Raw genomic sequence first — 14,550 nt, 5'->3', positions numbered from 1 at the left:
CGACACTACAATAAATAATACTTCATCCGTTCCAATTAAGATGTCAATGACACATAATTGCATAAATTGTATTGAATCGAATTGAGCCGAACTGAATACAACTAATTCAAGATTATACAAAAAGAGACGGCACTACAAAAAATCGGGATTTACCGTGATGGAAAAATCCGTAGGTAATTTCAAAATATCTATCGGTATAGAGTTCATCGTCAAACTTGTGGCGGCCTTCATTGGAGATCTATGCCACCGGTGAATCTGTCAATAATCTCCGATTTTTGTTTTACAAACTAATTTCATTTTCTATAATTTCTCGAACCTCGTTTACTACCAAATAAGCTTTATGATGGCCTCCGATCACCTCTGCCTGCTTCTTGCCATCTCTCCATAGCTGCAAAACCAACACAAGATCTGAGAACCCCAAAAAAACGGGCATTTTGCCTTTAAAAGAACGGGCTTTACCTGTATCGTGGGCATCTTCTGTGTGTGTTTTGCAAATCAAAGAAACAAAGGAAACACAAAAAGAACAGAAAAAAGAGCGTCAGTGAGTGAGGATTCGGTGAAGTATGTTGGGGAAAATAGATGAACTTACGGTGACTTCAGCACGAACAACGAGCTTATGTGGAACACTGTTGACATCCACTGAGTAGAATCTTACTCTGCATCAGTTGGTGATGAAAAAGAAGGAATTCAGACTTCATTAGAGCATTATATAGCAAGAGAAATGGTGGATGCATACCTTGGATGATAATCGGCTGCTAGTTTTTCGAGTTTTGGCTTCAAAAAGATGCACTTCCTGCACCAGCTCGCCATCCTACATATCGAAATACTTCATATTCTCAGCCTAAACAATGCATAAATAGATCAAAACAAGAAACTGATTATGTGCAAAAAACTCACAACATAGGTGATGCAACAAAAGATGTCAAATTCTAGTTATAACAATTTCAAGAACTCGTGGAAATAATTTCTCGTTCTACCATAGGACATCCGTGTGCTACTGAACCGACTAATCGAATATCAAATACCTCAAGATTCGTTTTACAAGAAGCTTCTAGCCTCACTTCTCTTTCTTGTGATCAAATGCATCATAATGAAGATATGAGAATAACATTCTCAAGCATTGTTTTCCAATGTAACCTTTAGAATAAACATATTCATATCCCTATTTACCCAAATAACCGAAACCATGTTCACATAAGCTACAAAATAAGGTATATAATGAATAGAAAAAGCATTTTTTTCAGCTAAATTATTCGTGAAAACTAGCAATCAAAAGGGGGAAAACAGAAAATAAAAATACAATCTTTTTCACTGAGAAATACAGCTAAATAAAAGGGGGGAAACATCCTTCAATTGAGAAATCGATAAATGTATAGGAGAGAGAGACCATAAAATGACGACGGATTCATCGAGATGTTGAGCCTCGGCGATGACGCGATCGAAATGGGATTCGCTGGAAATGGGCACCAATTCCATCGAAAGCGGCGAAATCTCGAGCTCCTGTTGAGAAATCGGTCTGCTTTCATTAGAATTACAATGTTTGGTACTAGTATTTTGAATAGAGAAATAAATTCACTATATATAAGTAGAGTTAGGGATAAAAAAGTGATACACTTTTGATGAATGACCGAAATGGAAATTGTGATACATTTTTTCGTCGAAGCAAATTTCTAAAAGCATGGGATTTTACAGCAAAAGGCAACAAAAACAATGTCAAAATTCATGAAAAATCACACACTAATATCTAACTAACTAACAATTCCCAACACTACTGTGTTAGGTAGAGAGAATGCTGAAGAAATTGAGTATATGAATATGATGTGTAAGAAACAAACACACTGCAAAACATTCATGAGCTCAAATTCTGGACAATCTGGGAGAGGGCTGAATAGGTTCCGAACGCCGACGAAACCACGCCTACTCCGATCACCAGTATGCACATCGATCCCTGCAGCAAACACGAAAAAAAAGATGCCATCAAGTTCGAAAAGAGCAGAGAAAAAACCCTACTCGTGTGAGAAATCGGCCTTACTTGAAACACGGAGACCTTCCCCTTCAAGATGCTCAAGTAGCACGCGCACGGAAGAATCAACGTCTGCAGAAAGTGAAATCGCGTTGTGGAATGGAAAACTATACGAGAGGGTAAACGTCGAGGTGGGAAGAAAAAGAATGCTTACTACTAGCATGGTGAGTAGAGAGCCGATCAATGCCATCACGAGACCTGTGTGGCACAAAAACTCGTGTAAGACCGTCCGGTCCCAGTGGCATTTTCGTAATTCTCATGGATCGACAGACTCATTGTAACACAAATGGACTAAATCGAACGAGAATTAACGAGTAAGGGAGGCATACCGAAGAAGGGGATGCTGAGGCCTACGATCAACGTGGATACAACCAATGCTGTACGAATGAGGATTGAATACATATACGACTTGGAGTGGCTAGACGGGATCAGCTCTTCCAGACTCATCGCCACGGGAGACATGGTTAATGCATACGTGTTCGAAGTTAAGGAAGAAAATGTTCTATCAATCGATGATTTCTTTTTCGTTAGGTCTCTGGTTGATGGATGACTTATCGTTCTAGTCCTACATCGATAAAACTCCTAACATTCGACCAGAATTCTAATCGTTTATAAACGTCTAGAGGTATAGTATAGAAAACGATTGAATCGATGAATTGTGAAAAGGATATTTTGTAAATGGATTCACAACCTGCAAAAGAACATGTAACAAAGAGCTTAACAGAAGCAAACGAAGCAAAATACGAGATGGAAACGACGTCATTATCTAATATATTAAGCTACGAGAAGAGAATCAGACATACCGTTGTCCACACAGCGATTTTAGAGGCAAGTAAGTCCTGAGGCATGTTGAGAGTGAACTGTGATTGTGTCGACTCGCCAAACATCATGTATCCGAGCACAGCAACCGCACCATACATCACGGTGCAGATTGCAAAGCTGCAGCCATCATTTAGTCGCGAGGTTCAGACATTAGTGACAGAATCGTACAAAACAGATAGTCAAAATCGAGCATTTAGAGGCCGTCTCAGAGGTTCGATGGTTTAAGGAACGAAACAAAATTATGCGTACCTCGTGAGGAGAACGGAAGGGTACTGGCTCGGTTTGTCCATGGACGTATAAATATTGGGAAAAACAGCGTGCCCCGAGTAGCAATACCCGTAGAGACCAATAGCAACGGGTAGAGAAGAAAGGTTTAGAACTGTCCCTTTCGTCTGGAATCCGACTTCGTCCACTAATCCGACCCAAAACAAGCACGCGACTACTAAGATCGATGCAATGACTCCGCCAGCTGATAGTGTCGAACAAAATACGGTCAGATAGTTAAGATAAAGCTCGTTGGCAGCACTAAACGACGGTGCTCACCGGAGATGTAACTGAGGATGCTCATATCCCGTAACCAAACGGTTGGAAGGACGGCCAAGGTGGCCGCCACGGCAAAAAGATGGGGAGAGTCCAATTGGATAATTCCGAGGTTTAGATGTGCGTTTGGAAATAACGACGACAAGTTATCGCTCTCCAAAATAATGTATTCAACGCAGCAAGCCTGTAAACGATAACTACGGTTAATTTGCATAAACGCGATAAAGTTAAGAGTCGTTGTTAGAAGTACTTACGTATAACTCCACGTACAAAACAATCTGCAAAACGAGACAGAACGGAGAATCAATGCCTGCAACGAACATTCATCGTTTTCTCTTAAATTCGATTCTGAAGTAACACTTACAGATATGGCGACACGGCCTATGGTGCCAAATGCAGCCTGGCCAATGTCGGGATACGTCTCAAGCCCCGGTGTACTGTCCAAACAGAGGCGGAGGAGGATTCCGGTGTAGTAAGAAAGTACAGCAAAGATCAATAATATGGAAAGCCCGAGCCAGCCTCCTTCTCTGACAGCGTAAGGAGTCGAAAGGATTCCGACTCCACACAGTACATTCATGCCTAAAATCGAAGCATAACATCTCTTTACACGATCAACAAAAAAACTTCGTTTGATAGGAAAATTGACGAGCAATTACCATTTAGCACAGCTTGGCCGTATGAGCTGTGGCGAGCAATCGGGAGCTCGTGTGAGACTGCTGATTTGCCATCAGGTGTTATTTTCTTCAAACTAGACTTCCTCGATGGGATAGGCGGAAGGAGAGAGTGTGAGCTTCGTCTTTCTTTACTCTTCTCAGCCTCGGGTATAAGAGGCTTGCTGAGAGTAGGTAATATCTCGGGAGTGTGTCTCCTTGTAAGGGACGATGAGAGGAACGAGCTGCCTAAACGAGATAATGAGGGCGTCCCGAGAAAGTTGAGGCTCGGAGATGGGACGCTGCTGTATAGATCAATGGATTGCCTGTGACAGGTTTATACAATACAGCAGATTTAAGTCAAAAACCGGGACTTTCAAAAATCCGTTTTAGGAAACCACTGTCGAACGCCATGAACATAGCCCGTCTCAACATTCCAACATCGGTTTAGGACAGATTTTCATAAATTAGCATATGAGTTTTCTAACTGTCATTCGATGAGCTACCTAGAGAAGGCTTGAGTTCGTTGTAGAAGTTCTTAATCGTGTGAAATTACTCGAACTGGCTAGGAAAAACAGCTACATGTTCAGAATCTAACAGTAGGATTCAGCACAGACATAGAATTGAAAGAATGCTTTGAATCTAACAACAAAAACCAGCATCAACATGAGTCTCCCTCTCGAAAAAGTGGTGAGCAGTAGAAATGCTCAAACTCCAACAACAGAGAATTCAAGAAATGCTACAAATCTAACAACAAAATCAAGCATCATCATAGACCTCTCTCTCTACTGAATAAGTACTGGTGAACTCTTGAAATGCTCAAAATCCAAAAACAGAATTTAGCACCAAAAGAGGATGTAAGAAATGATAAGAATCTAAAAACAAAATTTAGCATCAACAATTCAACATAAGTCTCTTTCTCTCCATAAGAGCTGTTGAACTCTAGAAATGCTCAAAATCAAACAACATAAATCAGAACTAAAAGAGGATTCAAGAAATGCTAAGAATCCAACAACAAAATCCAGCATCAACATGAACCTCTCTCCCAAGCTGAAAAGTAACAAGCTGGTGAACTCTAGAAATGCTCAAAATCCAACAACAGAATCCAGCACCAACAAAGCCTAAAATCAATACTCTCTCTCTGATTGCACAAACACACACAGACAAACACAAAGATGAAAAGCAACCTGTAACTTTGAGGCCAAGAGGGGTTGAGGGAATTGGGCTTGCTCTGCTCCCTATCCCCATCATCATTGTCGTCGTTATCACTGCAGTAATTCGACGAATCAGAACCGTTCCCAGCTTCCTCACCCTCATCATCACCATCAGCTCTCCCAGACACCTCCACCTCCTCCTCATCCTCACTCTCTATGTAGAAGCTCTGCTCTGACACTGAGTTCTTCATCATTCTCTACTCCTCTCCCTCCAAACACCTTCCAAAATCCAAATTCAAAACCACAAAGTTAAGCCACTTTTAGAGACAGCCATTCACTGACACTAGATCAGAAACAAACAAAAAAAGCAGATCAATATTCTCCCACCTCAAATCCCCATCCACAGAATGAAAAGGCCATGTGAATAAATACATGTGCAATTATTCACCTAAGGCATTATTATAATATTGAGTCATAATTTAATCATTTCAGCAATGGAGAAAGGACAAATATGCAGTAGCTCCAACGTTTATCAAAGCCCCAATAGGCCAATACTTAAAATGCTGCTGCAAATAGTAATCCGATCAAATTTCTTAGCATTTGGGATTCTAACAATACACACATTATTCACAACAAAATCATAAATCCTATTTCCTCAACTAAGCTCAGCTAATTCAAGAACTCAGCATGCCAACATATACAGTAATTGGAGAGAGTGAGAGAGGGAAAGGTCTAATCTTTGTAGAGAATTGCAAAAACTGCAAAAGATTCAATTTTTTTATGCTAACGGAATTCTGGGACAAAAAAAGGTTTTAACTTTATTGTAAATAATTGCTTGAGAAAAAAAAAATGATTCTTTTCTGCTCCGAATCTTCAAGATCCACCATAGAATAAACTTCACCTCTTAACCTCAGCAAACACACAGTGAGAGTATATCTGTGAACAGATAAAACAGCTAATAACATTCACTGCTTCGCAATAGTTGAATGGCTGATGTATGTAGACATATAAACACTTATATGAACACATATATACCTACTGGGATTTTTGCTGTAGGGAATTAAGTGTGACGACAAGATTGAATAATTGAGTCATTCGTGGGTATATTGAATCTTAAAATAACCCCATTTGTTATAATATTATTAAAAAAAATATTTCTAAAAATATTATTCCTAACAATATTATTTATGAAATATAATTACTGCTAATAATTTTTTATGGATAACTTATGTTGTATTTATAAAAAAAGGGTTAGATTTGTAAACTTTAGGAATATTTAATTATCTAATAGACATAATAATTACAATAAAATTGTCTAGCTTAAATTATTAAGTAAGGAATAATATAAACTACTATATCATTCATTTTGATTTATTATTTTTTAGGCTAAACTTCGATTTTTTTTCCAATTTATTTAGCCATCTTTAAATTTTTAGGTGTATATGTCCTTACTTTAAGATAATTTTTTCTATTTTCAACTTCAATAAATAAAATGGTTTTAGATATTCTTGTAGGATTATTCAATCATTTCAAGCGACAGTGAAAAGTAGTATTAATTAAAGGTCATAATATAAATTATAATTACTCTTAGTAATATAATAAAAGGATAATTAAAAGTATAATCTACAATTTGACATGCACAGTTATGAGTTGAGCACCTTCAATTAAGTTAGTGTTACGTTACATGAAATCATCTACTCATTAAAGGATTATTTAATTCAAACATTGAGATCACAAGTAAATACCTTTAATATGCTGTTCATGCCCAATAAAGTGCAGACATCTAATAATGGTATCAAGATAATAATACTTTTATTTATTATTGTTGATGATTCGAACTCCAATAATTTATTCAGATTTTTCAAATAAAATAAATAATAATTTCCCATTTATAATCATGGTTATGATAATTCAAAACTCCCGACTTATTTCTTATAAGAAAATTATTTTACCAATTAATACAAGCCTTGGAATATTTATTTAGTAAGAGAAAAAGTTATTGGTCATTTTATTTGTTGATGAATCTTTACCACAAACCTTGGAAAATTTATTTATTAAGAGCAAAAATTATGAATCTTTTTATTTATTTGAAAGTGGATGAATCATGAATCTTTGAAGATTCCAAATTCTAGTCCTTTTTTACTTTTACCTTTGATTGGCTTACCACATCAACTTGAGCTCATAATTTACCTTTCATAATTGACATATAATATTGTTTATTGTGTAGTTAAATGTACAAGTGTATGCCACAAACTATGTGGTCCAACCAAATTAGGATTAATCACACAAATCTCGTGCCCAATTAGTAGATGCTACAAAAGCAAAATCTTTGATGTCATCCATTAAAAATAAATAAATTGATGGTAATTATCGTCTCAAGGTCTATATAGTCTTTATACATTGCAAGAAAAAACAGCAAATAGCATCATCAACTAACCTATTGTATGAGTATTTTTTTTAAGGCAACATTATCTTAAGTTTAGGTAGATGTTGATATCATCAACTCCCTCCATTTGTCTCTTATATAAAATACAAAAATAGTTTTTTAAGTGTTATAAAATACTCAACTATGACTAATAGAACAATGACATAATAAAAATACTTATAAAAATAATGAAAGCAATATATTCAATCCAAATCTACTGTAAAAAATTAACATATGAACACAAGAAACAAAAGCAAATAGACCACACATCCTTGCATTTTTCACTGATCTCATCGATAAAGTAAAAATCTATTCCACTCCTTTATTTTTTCATTTGAAATTCAAAGAATCTAACCTGAGAATCGAAAGATTTAATGTTTAAATTTGATGAGCTAAATCTTTCTTTACTTCATTAATCACATGTCCACATCAATCGTTTAAATCTGAAAAGTGGATCTCAAATACTCTTGTGACATCTTTAATGTTCTAGGACAACCTTGACATCACTTTCTAGCATTATCCAAACGCTTCTTGATTAATTTCAATTCGATTTTCTTTTTCTAATATAGTTTTGACTTATACTTATCTTTGAACCATAATGATACCACAACATAATTTGGTTTACCAACCAATGTCACTATGACTCAGTTCCTTTTGTTCCACACTAGTAATATAAATTTTGAATATAATTCGTCCCAAAATTTTAGCCTTTTTTTTAAGGTCGAAAAACGTCTGTCATCGAAAATGACCTAAAAAGTTTATGTAAGCAGTAAGCCCACGGATGGCCTGAAAACTATTGACGTTTTCGGACGGGCAAATAACCCCCAAAGATGGGCCTGATCCTACCCAACTTCCCTTGTTGGCTTGGTGGTCTTGAGCCAGGCTAATCCTTGCCTGGCTCAACGGTTTTGCCTTCTTAGCATTCTTACACATCCTCCGTCCAATAAAAATATGAGCATTTTTCATTTTCATCCGTCCCACAAAAGTATGAGCATTTATATTCATGGAATGTTATCCTCAACTCATTATATATATACATCAATTTATTTACAACTTATACTACGATCCACTATTACAAAATTAAACACATACTTTAACTACCCTTCACATCCTCTCTCTTACTTTACCAATTATGCATTAATTCTCGTGTCATTTTAATTGTTCATATTTTTATAGGACGGAAGAAGTATAAAGAATCACATCAGAGCTGTAAACTCATTGATGGTGTCCAACTTGATGGATTGGACAAAATTAAGTCTTATGAATATTTATTAGTTGGATAGATACATCACTGTACTTAACCTTAAAATAATGCGACATAGGATTAGCTCTGGCTGATGAGTGTTATCATCCCCCTTAACAAAATTAATACTCACGTGACAATTTAATCTTGAAAGACCAGTTCAATCAAGAAAATGTATGTCAATCTATCATGAAGTAGACATCACAATCCACAATGTGGATAAGTTCTCCACATGTAGGGTTAGGAGACGTAAAAGACAGCACTTTGAAACCAAATTTGGGAGTTCTTCAATTAGACAACATAAGGTTAGTTTCACTTTCAATCTTGCCAAATGCCTTTGTCTGAATATCAAATGCCCCTCTCATCATCCATTAGATTTTCAATCATCTCACAGATTTTTTTGCATTCAACTAAACATGAAACAATATGTAGATTTTAGACCCTAATTCATTCCCTAATCTCAGCTGAATCAGGATAGTCCGATCAGCTCGACTGACAGACCGATGTATATATTCATGTATATTATGTGTCAGATCACATGCGACACAAATCCTACATGTTATGATGCACAAGTATCGGTTGGATCATCTAAACTCGAGCAGCGACTACATGCCAGGCATTGGTAATGAGAGACAGTAAAAAGGGCTTTGTTGCCAACAAAGTTGATTAATTGAGGACAAATACTATACAATCTGTACAGAAGGAATTTGTATATACTCCAGCAATGTTTTGAATGAAGTTTAAGCGGAGATTGTTAGGATCTGCGAGAGCACAGTCTATGGTTTTCAAAATAATAGTACTTACCAGTTTCGAGCATATATGATATCAAGCATTTAGAGAGGTCTGAATGCATTTTCCCAGTCAGCATAAACATGGTATTTTACCCAGAGGAGATGCAGATGCCACTGTGATCCAACACATACTGCAGATAACCGAGTCGAGGGAAATTGGCTGTTTTCAGGAGATGTTACAAGATCAATGCGGGTTACGAGCTTTCACGTGTGGTAGGGAAGCTAAGTCCATCTTTGATATGACTGGTTGCCGTTGGCCAAAGCCATTTTAGCATATTAGAACCCAAAACCTGATCAAGAAAGATATTCCAACTTCAGCTGATATTCGTAGGTAATATTTCGGATATGAAACAAAACCTTTCTATGGACAATCAGATGTAGGCACTGAGAAGAAGGTAAGGTGAGACCAGGGTTGTGTTTTTGTAAAAGCCAACATCGTAAGGATGGTGGTAGCTCAGTCCAGATTTCCTCGCCAACCAAGCAGCTCGTTTTCCCTCATGGTACTGAGAAGTAAATCATTGACAGACCATTCATTAGAATTCATTACCACAGTTGGATATGAGTGAAGTAGTGATAAATGGTCAAGACACGATCCTTACCTCTATAGTTGTCATGTTATGAGAAGCAAGATATATATTCCAGATTAAGAGACTTCCAAGTGTCAAACTTAAAGCAGTAATCCACGATCCAATACCAATCTGAAAGTTACAAACAACTCAATGAGACATTCTTAAAAACCAATAGATGATTTAAGGTTACAAAACACTGTGGCTTAGTTCGGAGCTGAAAATGAGCCATCCTAGATTTTAAATAGACAGAAAGGGACTAAAAAGGAGAACTATCAACCAAGTATCTTGTTCTGGATTATAGTATGCAACAGACATGGACTTGGTGGCAGAATAAAGATCTAAGAGAAACTTACTCGAAAGGTCTTTGAAGTGGAACTGGCACCAGTATCCCAGTCCTTGATTATGCAGCTAATTATGATAGCCTGTGAATGGAGAAAAATAAATCATAATACGAAAAAACATCAACTAATGTACATAGAAATACATGTTTATGCATACCGCAGAGTATGTGGTTGCAGCAGTTGCGTAGAAGACTAAAAGAAGAAACGGCTTATAATTTCTCTGTCCCACACAGTTATTAATCCAGGTACAGTGGTGATCCTGAAAGGAAGATCGATTACAAGATAATAATGGGACTTTGATGCTACATGAGAAATCGATACGTCTAAAAGGCACCCACCATCCTCAGAACACACCTTCTGCAGACACGGCAATGATGAGCTCTAGGAGGCTTGTATGCCGAACACTTATCACATTTCTTCGGAACCACACCCTGAAAGGTATTAATCCTAAATTAGAATGATACAAGATTCTTTTGTATTTTAGAAAAATAATACTGTACTACATAAGTTTGACCAGTGAAGTATTCTCACTTATGGTAGGAAATCAGAAATCACGTCTAATAAAATAAAAAAAGGTGGAAAACTCGGATTCTCACTGGACATGGTTTCACAGAATCATCAGATTTTAGCAGTGTAACATTTCCTTTCTACATAATATTTGTTAGCTTGTTATCTATGATTAACATGTGGCAAGAAGACTAAGTTATCCTGATAATTCACATAAGTTAATTGATTAGTGGAGGTATAAAAACATTTGATCTTTCTGTCAGCAGATGTACTTTTGTTATTGAGAAGAATGAAATACCGAAAAATTCATTTACTCACTACTCACAAACTACGTGGGAGACATTCAATGACTACCACTGAAAATTGTCACCGGTTGATGCCTAATACGATCCTAGAGATTATTATTTATTCACTGAATTATAATATAACTACTCATCCTAAAAGGCTGCAGAAGTTGGCCCTCACATTGACATAGAAAAGAAGTGTGAAAAGTAATAACAGTAGAAACACTCAATCTCATCCGAAGGTAGGGATTAGCAATCTTCGGATAACTAAAAATGATACAGCAGTGTTTATCAATTCCACCAAAACAGAACATCATCTCTGAAACCAAATGCACAAACCTAATAGTTCCATGAATTGCTCCGGAACCCCTAAGAATGCTACTAATCTCGAATTTTTCGAGTTGCTAATGCTCCATACACCTAAATTAAAATTGCAGGTGTTAAAATCCCCAAAATTCACAAAATGTATGCTTTCTTCTTATTTCAAGAGAAAATTGCAATGAACTTTCACAGAATTCATCCAGAAACAGAAAAGCTAAAACCGACACAAACAAACACAGATCATAAATTGGCATAATCAATAATTCAATCTTCACATAAGCCTAATTTGCCCCAATTTCATTCGAAATTGCTAAAACGAGTGTAGAAACAGCTCACATTTCTCTTGATTTCCTGATCTGAGGCGTAGCTCTCTTCAACATCAGGGAGAAATCCAGATGGAACGCCGCCGGGATCCGCTAGAACACACACTAGAAACGAAAATACACACAGAGAAGCCAAAGCAGTGAAGATCAAAGAGTTGAGAAATCCAGCTGAGCTCTCCAATCCAATCCAATCTTCAATGAACACAAACACGGTCATGTAGTAAACGAATCCAACTAGAGTAATTACTGATAAAACTGGGATTGAAACAAATCTTTTCAGCTTCATTTTGGGGAAACTTTTTCAGTAATCATCACAACTTCGTATCTTCAAATTTGGGGCAAACAGTAGATTCAGGAAATATTTGGTCGATTTAGAAAATTCATCCACTTTTAGCCCCTTTTTAATAAAATAGCCCATTTAATTTAGAAGATATCAATGAGCCCAATTTTAATAGATCTACTACAGGTCCAAAAATTTAAAATCAACATTAATTCAAGGCGAGTCGACTCGAATCAAATCGAGTCGAACTAAAATAATGGTAATTTTAATTGTAGACTAGTCTAGTTGATCCGAATACAAACATGCTTGAGCTAGGCTCGTCAAAGTATTCTTAGGCTTGAACTAAACTCGAGTATCATTTTTCAGGCTAGAGTTTGCTTGGACATCCGACTGACTTCCGACCTTCCATTTAGTTTGCACTTGACTTGTCAGTATTGGATACATTTTTTTCCTTTTTGATGGAATCATTTATATAAATTTGAATCGATAATTATTTAAAGTGTATATAAGAGTAATAATATTTCAAAATTCGAAACTCATAAAAATAAATTTTATTACAAAATTAAAAATCCATTGCAATTCTATTATAAAACATCACTTGTCACTTGACATAAACTTTGACAAACACACTATTGTGCCATGTGCAATGGAAAACTTTGAGTTGGTTTATTTTATTCACATGTCTATATTTTTGTCTCCAATTCAATAGTTTCAATAATGCTCTAAATCACTTTTTCATTTATTTACTAATAAAATGCTAAGTTCCAATTCATTTTTCGAGTGCTATATATCGTCAATCAAATTCCTTTAAGTGAAGTGCATGGTGTGATTGTGTCCCACCATATATTCTTTTAAAATAAAATCAACCAAAACAATCCATTCACTAGATAATGAAATTCAACAATACATTCATAAATTACAACAACACTCAAACTTAACCTAAAATGAAGCTCTCTCAGCCACGCACATACACACAAACACCCAAAAGAGCACACACATTCTGATCTGATAACATATAAGAGCATGCACTAGATAATTGTTCTCTCTCTTTCTCTTGCACACACATTAAAAGCATGATGATTGTATAGCACTCTATATATCTCCTTCATCTCTTTCTCCTACTACAGAATACCAGGTTATTTGGCAAGGTAGATAACTCATCTATTTTAAAGTTCTACGATAAAAAAAATAATCAAGAAAGTACTCTCCCCTTTCTATAGTAGTGGAGTCATTTACCTTTTTAGTAAAAGTCAACATATTTCTTCTCAGTTACTTTACTCTCTCTTACTTTATTATCTCTTCATCTCTCTACCTTTTCATTTCCTACTTTATTCATCTTTTACTTAACTCACTTAACACAAATTTTTTTAAATTGTCCGCCGGTTAGAAACACCTCCACTACCGCAGAATGGAGGGAGTAATATTTTTATTATATTTTATTTAATTATTTTATATAAGAGCATCAAGATAGTTTAGTATGTCTCCCTCATGTCTCTCTCTCTCTCCCTTTATATGTATGAATCAAGATAGTAATTTAGCACTCTATCCTTCAACTCTCTCCATCTCCCTCTCATAACCATAAGAGCATCAAGATAGTTTACCAAATCTCTCATATATCGAACACACTAGCGTCCAACTACAGCGGCGAACGAAGAGAAAGAATGAGCTTCTGCGAGAGACACGGAAGAGGGCCGCTGAGATCATTCCGGCGGAGCTCCGGCCGCGTGGTGAAGGAGCAAAGAGCCAGATTTTACATCCTCCGCCGCTGCATCGTCTTGCTCATCTGCTGGCAAGATTGCACTGATTCTTGATAATATAATTATATTATAAATCAATCTAGATTAGTTTTGTATCATATGATAAAATAAAAAGGTTTCGAGTTTTGATATAAACTATAAAGTACTTGTGTGATTCAAATTCATGATCTTTAAATCATATGATCACTTATTCAGACATTCAGTCAGTTGCAATGAAAAGATCGATATTGGCACGCGTTATTAATTTTGTGTTTTCGGAATTCGTGATCTTTAAATTCTGTGATCATTTATTCAAACATTCGGTTAGTTACAATGAAAAAATGATCTTGATAACGTATTTTGTGTTGTCTGAATTCGTGATCTATAAATTTTATGATGATTTTATTCGGACATTCGGTTGGTTGCAATGAAAAAATTTATCTTCGTACGTTATTTTTGTAGTACGTATAATCGTATATATTACCAATATTACAATATATAGTTTGTAGCAAGTGAATTAAACAACATATGGTATTATCGG

At 36.0% G+C, this 14,550-nt stretch overlaps 3 protein-coding genes across 5 annotated transcripts; all 3 read right to left on the bottom strand.

Moving 5' to 3' along the window:
* Positions 1 to 47: 47 nt before the first annotated feature.
* On the bottom strand, positions 48 to 1,650 carry LOC125190067 (thioredoxin-like 3-2, chloroplastic). The gene is made up of 6 exons (XM_048087266.1): positions 1,613 to 1,650; positions 1,388 to 1,546; positions 737 to 811; positions 590 to 656; positions 460 to 477; positions 48 to 388 (listed from the first exon to the last, which is right to left on the bottom strand). The coding sequence occupies exons 1-6, from the start codon at positions 1,648 to 1,650 to the stop codon at positions 281 to 283; spliced, it is 465 nt and encodes a 154-aa protein (XP_047943223.1). The 3' UTR covers positions 48 to 280.
* Positions 1,600 to 6,199, bottom strand: LOC125201126 (amino acid transporter AVT1C). 3 transcript variants are annotated; one of them, XM_048099064.1, is made up of 13 exons: positions 6,091 to 6,199; positions 5,223 to 5,468; positions 4,042 to 4,361; positions 3,750 to 3,964; positions 3,640 to 3,663; positions 3,389 to 3,569; positions 3,095 to 3,314; positions 2,827 to 2,962; positions 2,695 to 2,714; positions 2,353 to 2,498; positions 2,178 to 2,221; positions 2,033 to 2,095; positions 1,600 to 1,948 (listed from the first exon to the last, which is right to left on the bottom strand). In XM_048099064.1, the coding sequence occupies exons 2-13, from the start codon at positions 5,441 to 5,443 to the stop codon at positions 1,850 to 1,852; spliced, it is 1,689 nt and encodes a 562-aa protein (XP_047955021.1). In that variant the 5' UTR covers positions 5,444 to 5,468; positions 6,091 to 6,199; the 3' UTR covers positions 1,600 to 1,849. The 3 variants fall into 3 exon arrangements, with proteins under 3 accessions (XP_047955021.1, XP_047955023.1, XP_047955022.1); XM_048099066.1 differs by lacking the exon at positions 6,091 to 6,199 and adding an exon at positions 5,927 to 6,027; XM_048099065.1 differs by lacking the exon at positions 6,091 to 6,199 and adding an exon at positions 5,577 to 5,919.
* A 3,304-nt stretch (positions 6,200 to 9,503) lies between these two features.
* LOC125201131 (probable protein S-acyltransferase 15) lies at positions 9,504 to 12,376 on the bottom strand. Its single transcript, XM_048099078.1, has 7 exons — positions 12,007 to 12,376; positions 10,897 to 10,989; positions 10,716 to 10,817; positions 10,571 to 10,639; positions 10,248 to 10,346; positions 10,056 to 10,151; positions 9,504 to 9,938 (listed from the first exon to the last, which is right to left on the bottom strand). The coding sequence occupies exons 1-7, from the start codon at positions 12,277 to 12,279 to the stop codon at positions 9,843 to 9,845; spliced, it is 828 nt and encodes a 275-aa protein (XP_047955035.1). The 5' UTR covers positions 12,280 to 12,376; the 3' UTR covers positions 9,504 to 9,842.
* Between the last annotated feature and the right edge of the window lie 2,174 nt (positions 12,377 to 14,550).

The sequence above is a fragment of the Salvia hispanica genome, chromosome 1, assembly GCF_023119035.1.
Source record: "Salvia hispanica cultivar TCC Black 2014 chromosome 1, UniMelb_Shisp_WGS_1.0, whole genome shotgun sequence".
Classification (NCBI taxonomy): Eukaryota; Viridiplantae; Streptophyta; class Magnoliopsida; order Lamiales; family Lamiaceae; genus Salvia; species Salvia hispanica.
Note: the sequence above shows the minus strand (reverse complement) of the source record. Positions and strands in the feature narration are given on the sequence as shown.

Bases quoted from the DNA above. Each gene is read 5' to 3' on its own strand.
- LOC125190067 (XM_048087266.1), bottom strand. From the start codon at position 1,650: ATGTATCACAATTTCCATTTCGGTCATTCATCAAAAGT. The intron at 812-1,387 runs GTCTCTCTCTCC...TTCGATATGTAG, and splicing joins GAATCCGTCGTCATTTTATG to GATGGCGAGCTGGTGCAGGA. The intron at 657-736 runs GTATGCATCCAC...CAACTGATGCAG, and splicing joins GCAGCCGATTATCATCCAAG to AGTAAGATTCTACTCAGTGG.
- LOC125201126 (XM_048099064.1), bottom strand. From the start codon at position 5,443: ATGATGAAGAACTCAGTGTCAGAGCAGAGCTTCTACATAGAGAGTGAG. The intron at 3,664-3,749 runs GTAAGTGTTACT...CTCGTTTTGCAG, and splicing joins TAGGCCGTGTCGCCATATCT to ATTGTTTTGTACGTGGAGTT. The intron at 2,096-2,177 runs GTAAGCATTCTT...CACTTTCTGCAG, and splicing joins CTCTACTCACCATGCTAGTA to ACGTTGATTCTTCCGTGCGC.
- LOC125201131 (XM_048099078.1), bottom strand. From the start codon at position 12,279: ATGAAGCTGAAAAGATTTGTTTCAATCCCAGTTTTATCAGTAATTACT. The intron at 10,640-10,715 runs GTATGCATAAAC...CTCCATTCACAG, and splicing joins CTGCAACCACATACTCTGCG to GCTATCATAATTAGCTGCAT. The intron at 10,347-10,570 runs GTAAGTTTCTCT...TGTAACTTTCAG, and splicing joins CCACTTCAAAGACCTTTCGA to ATTGGTATTGGATCGTGGAT.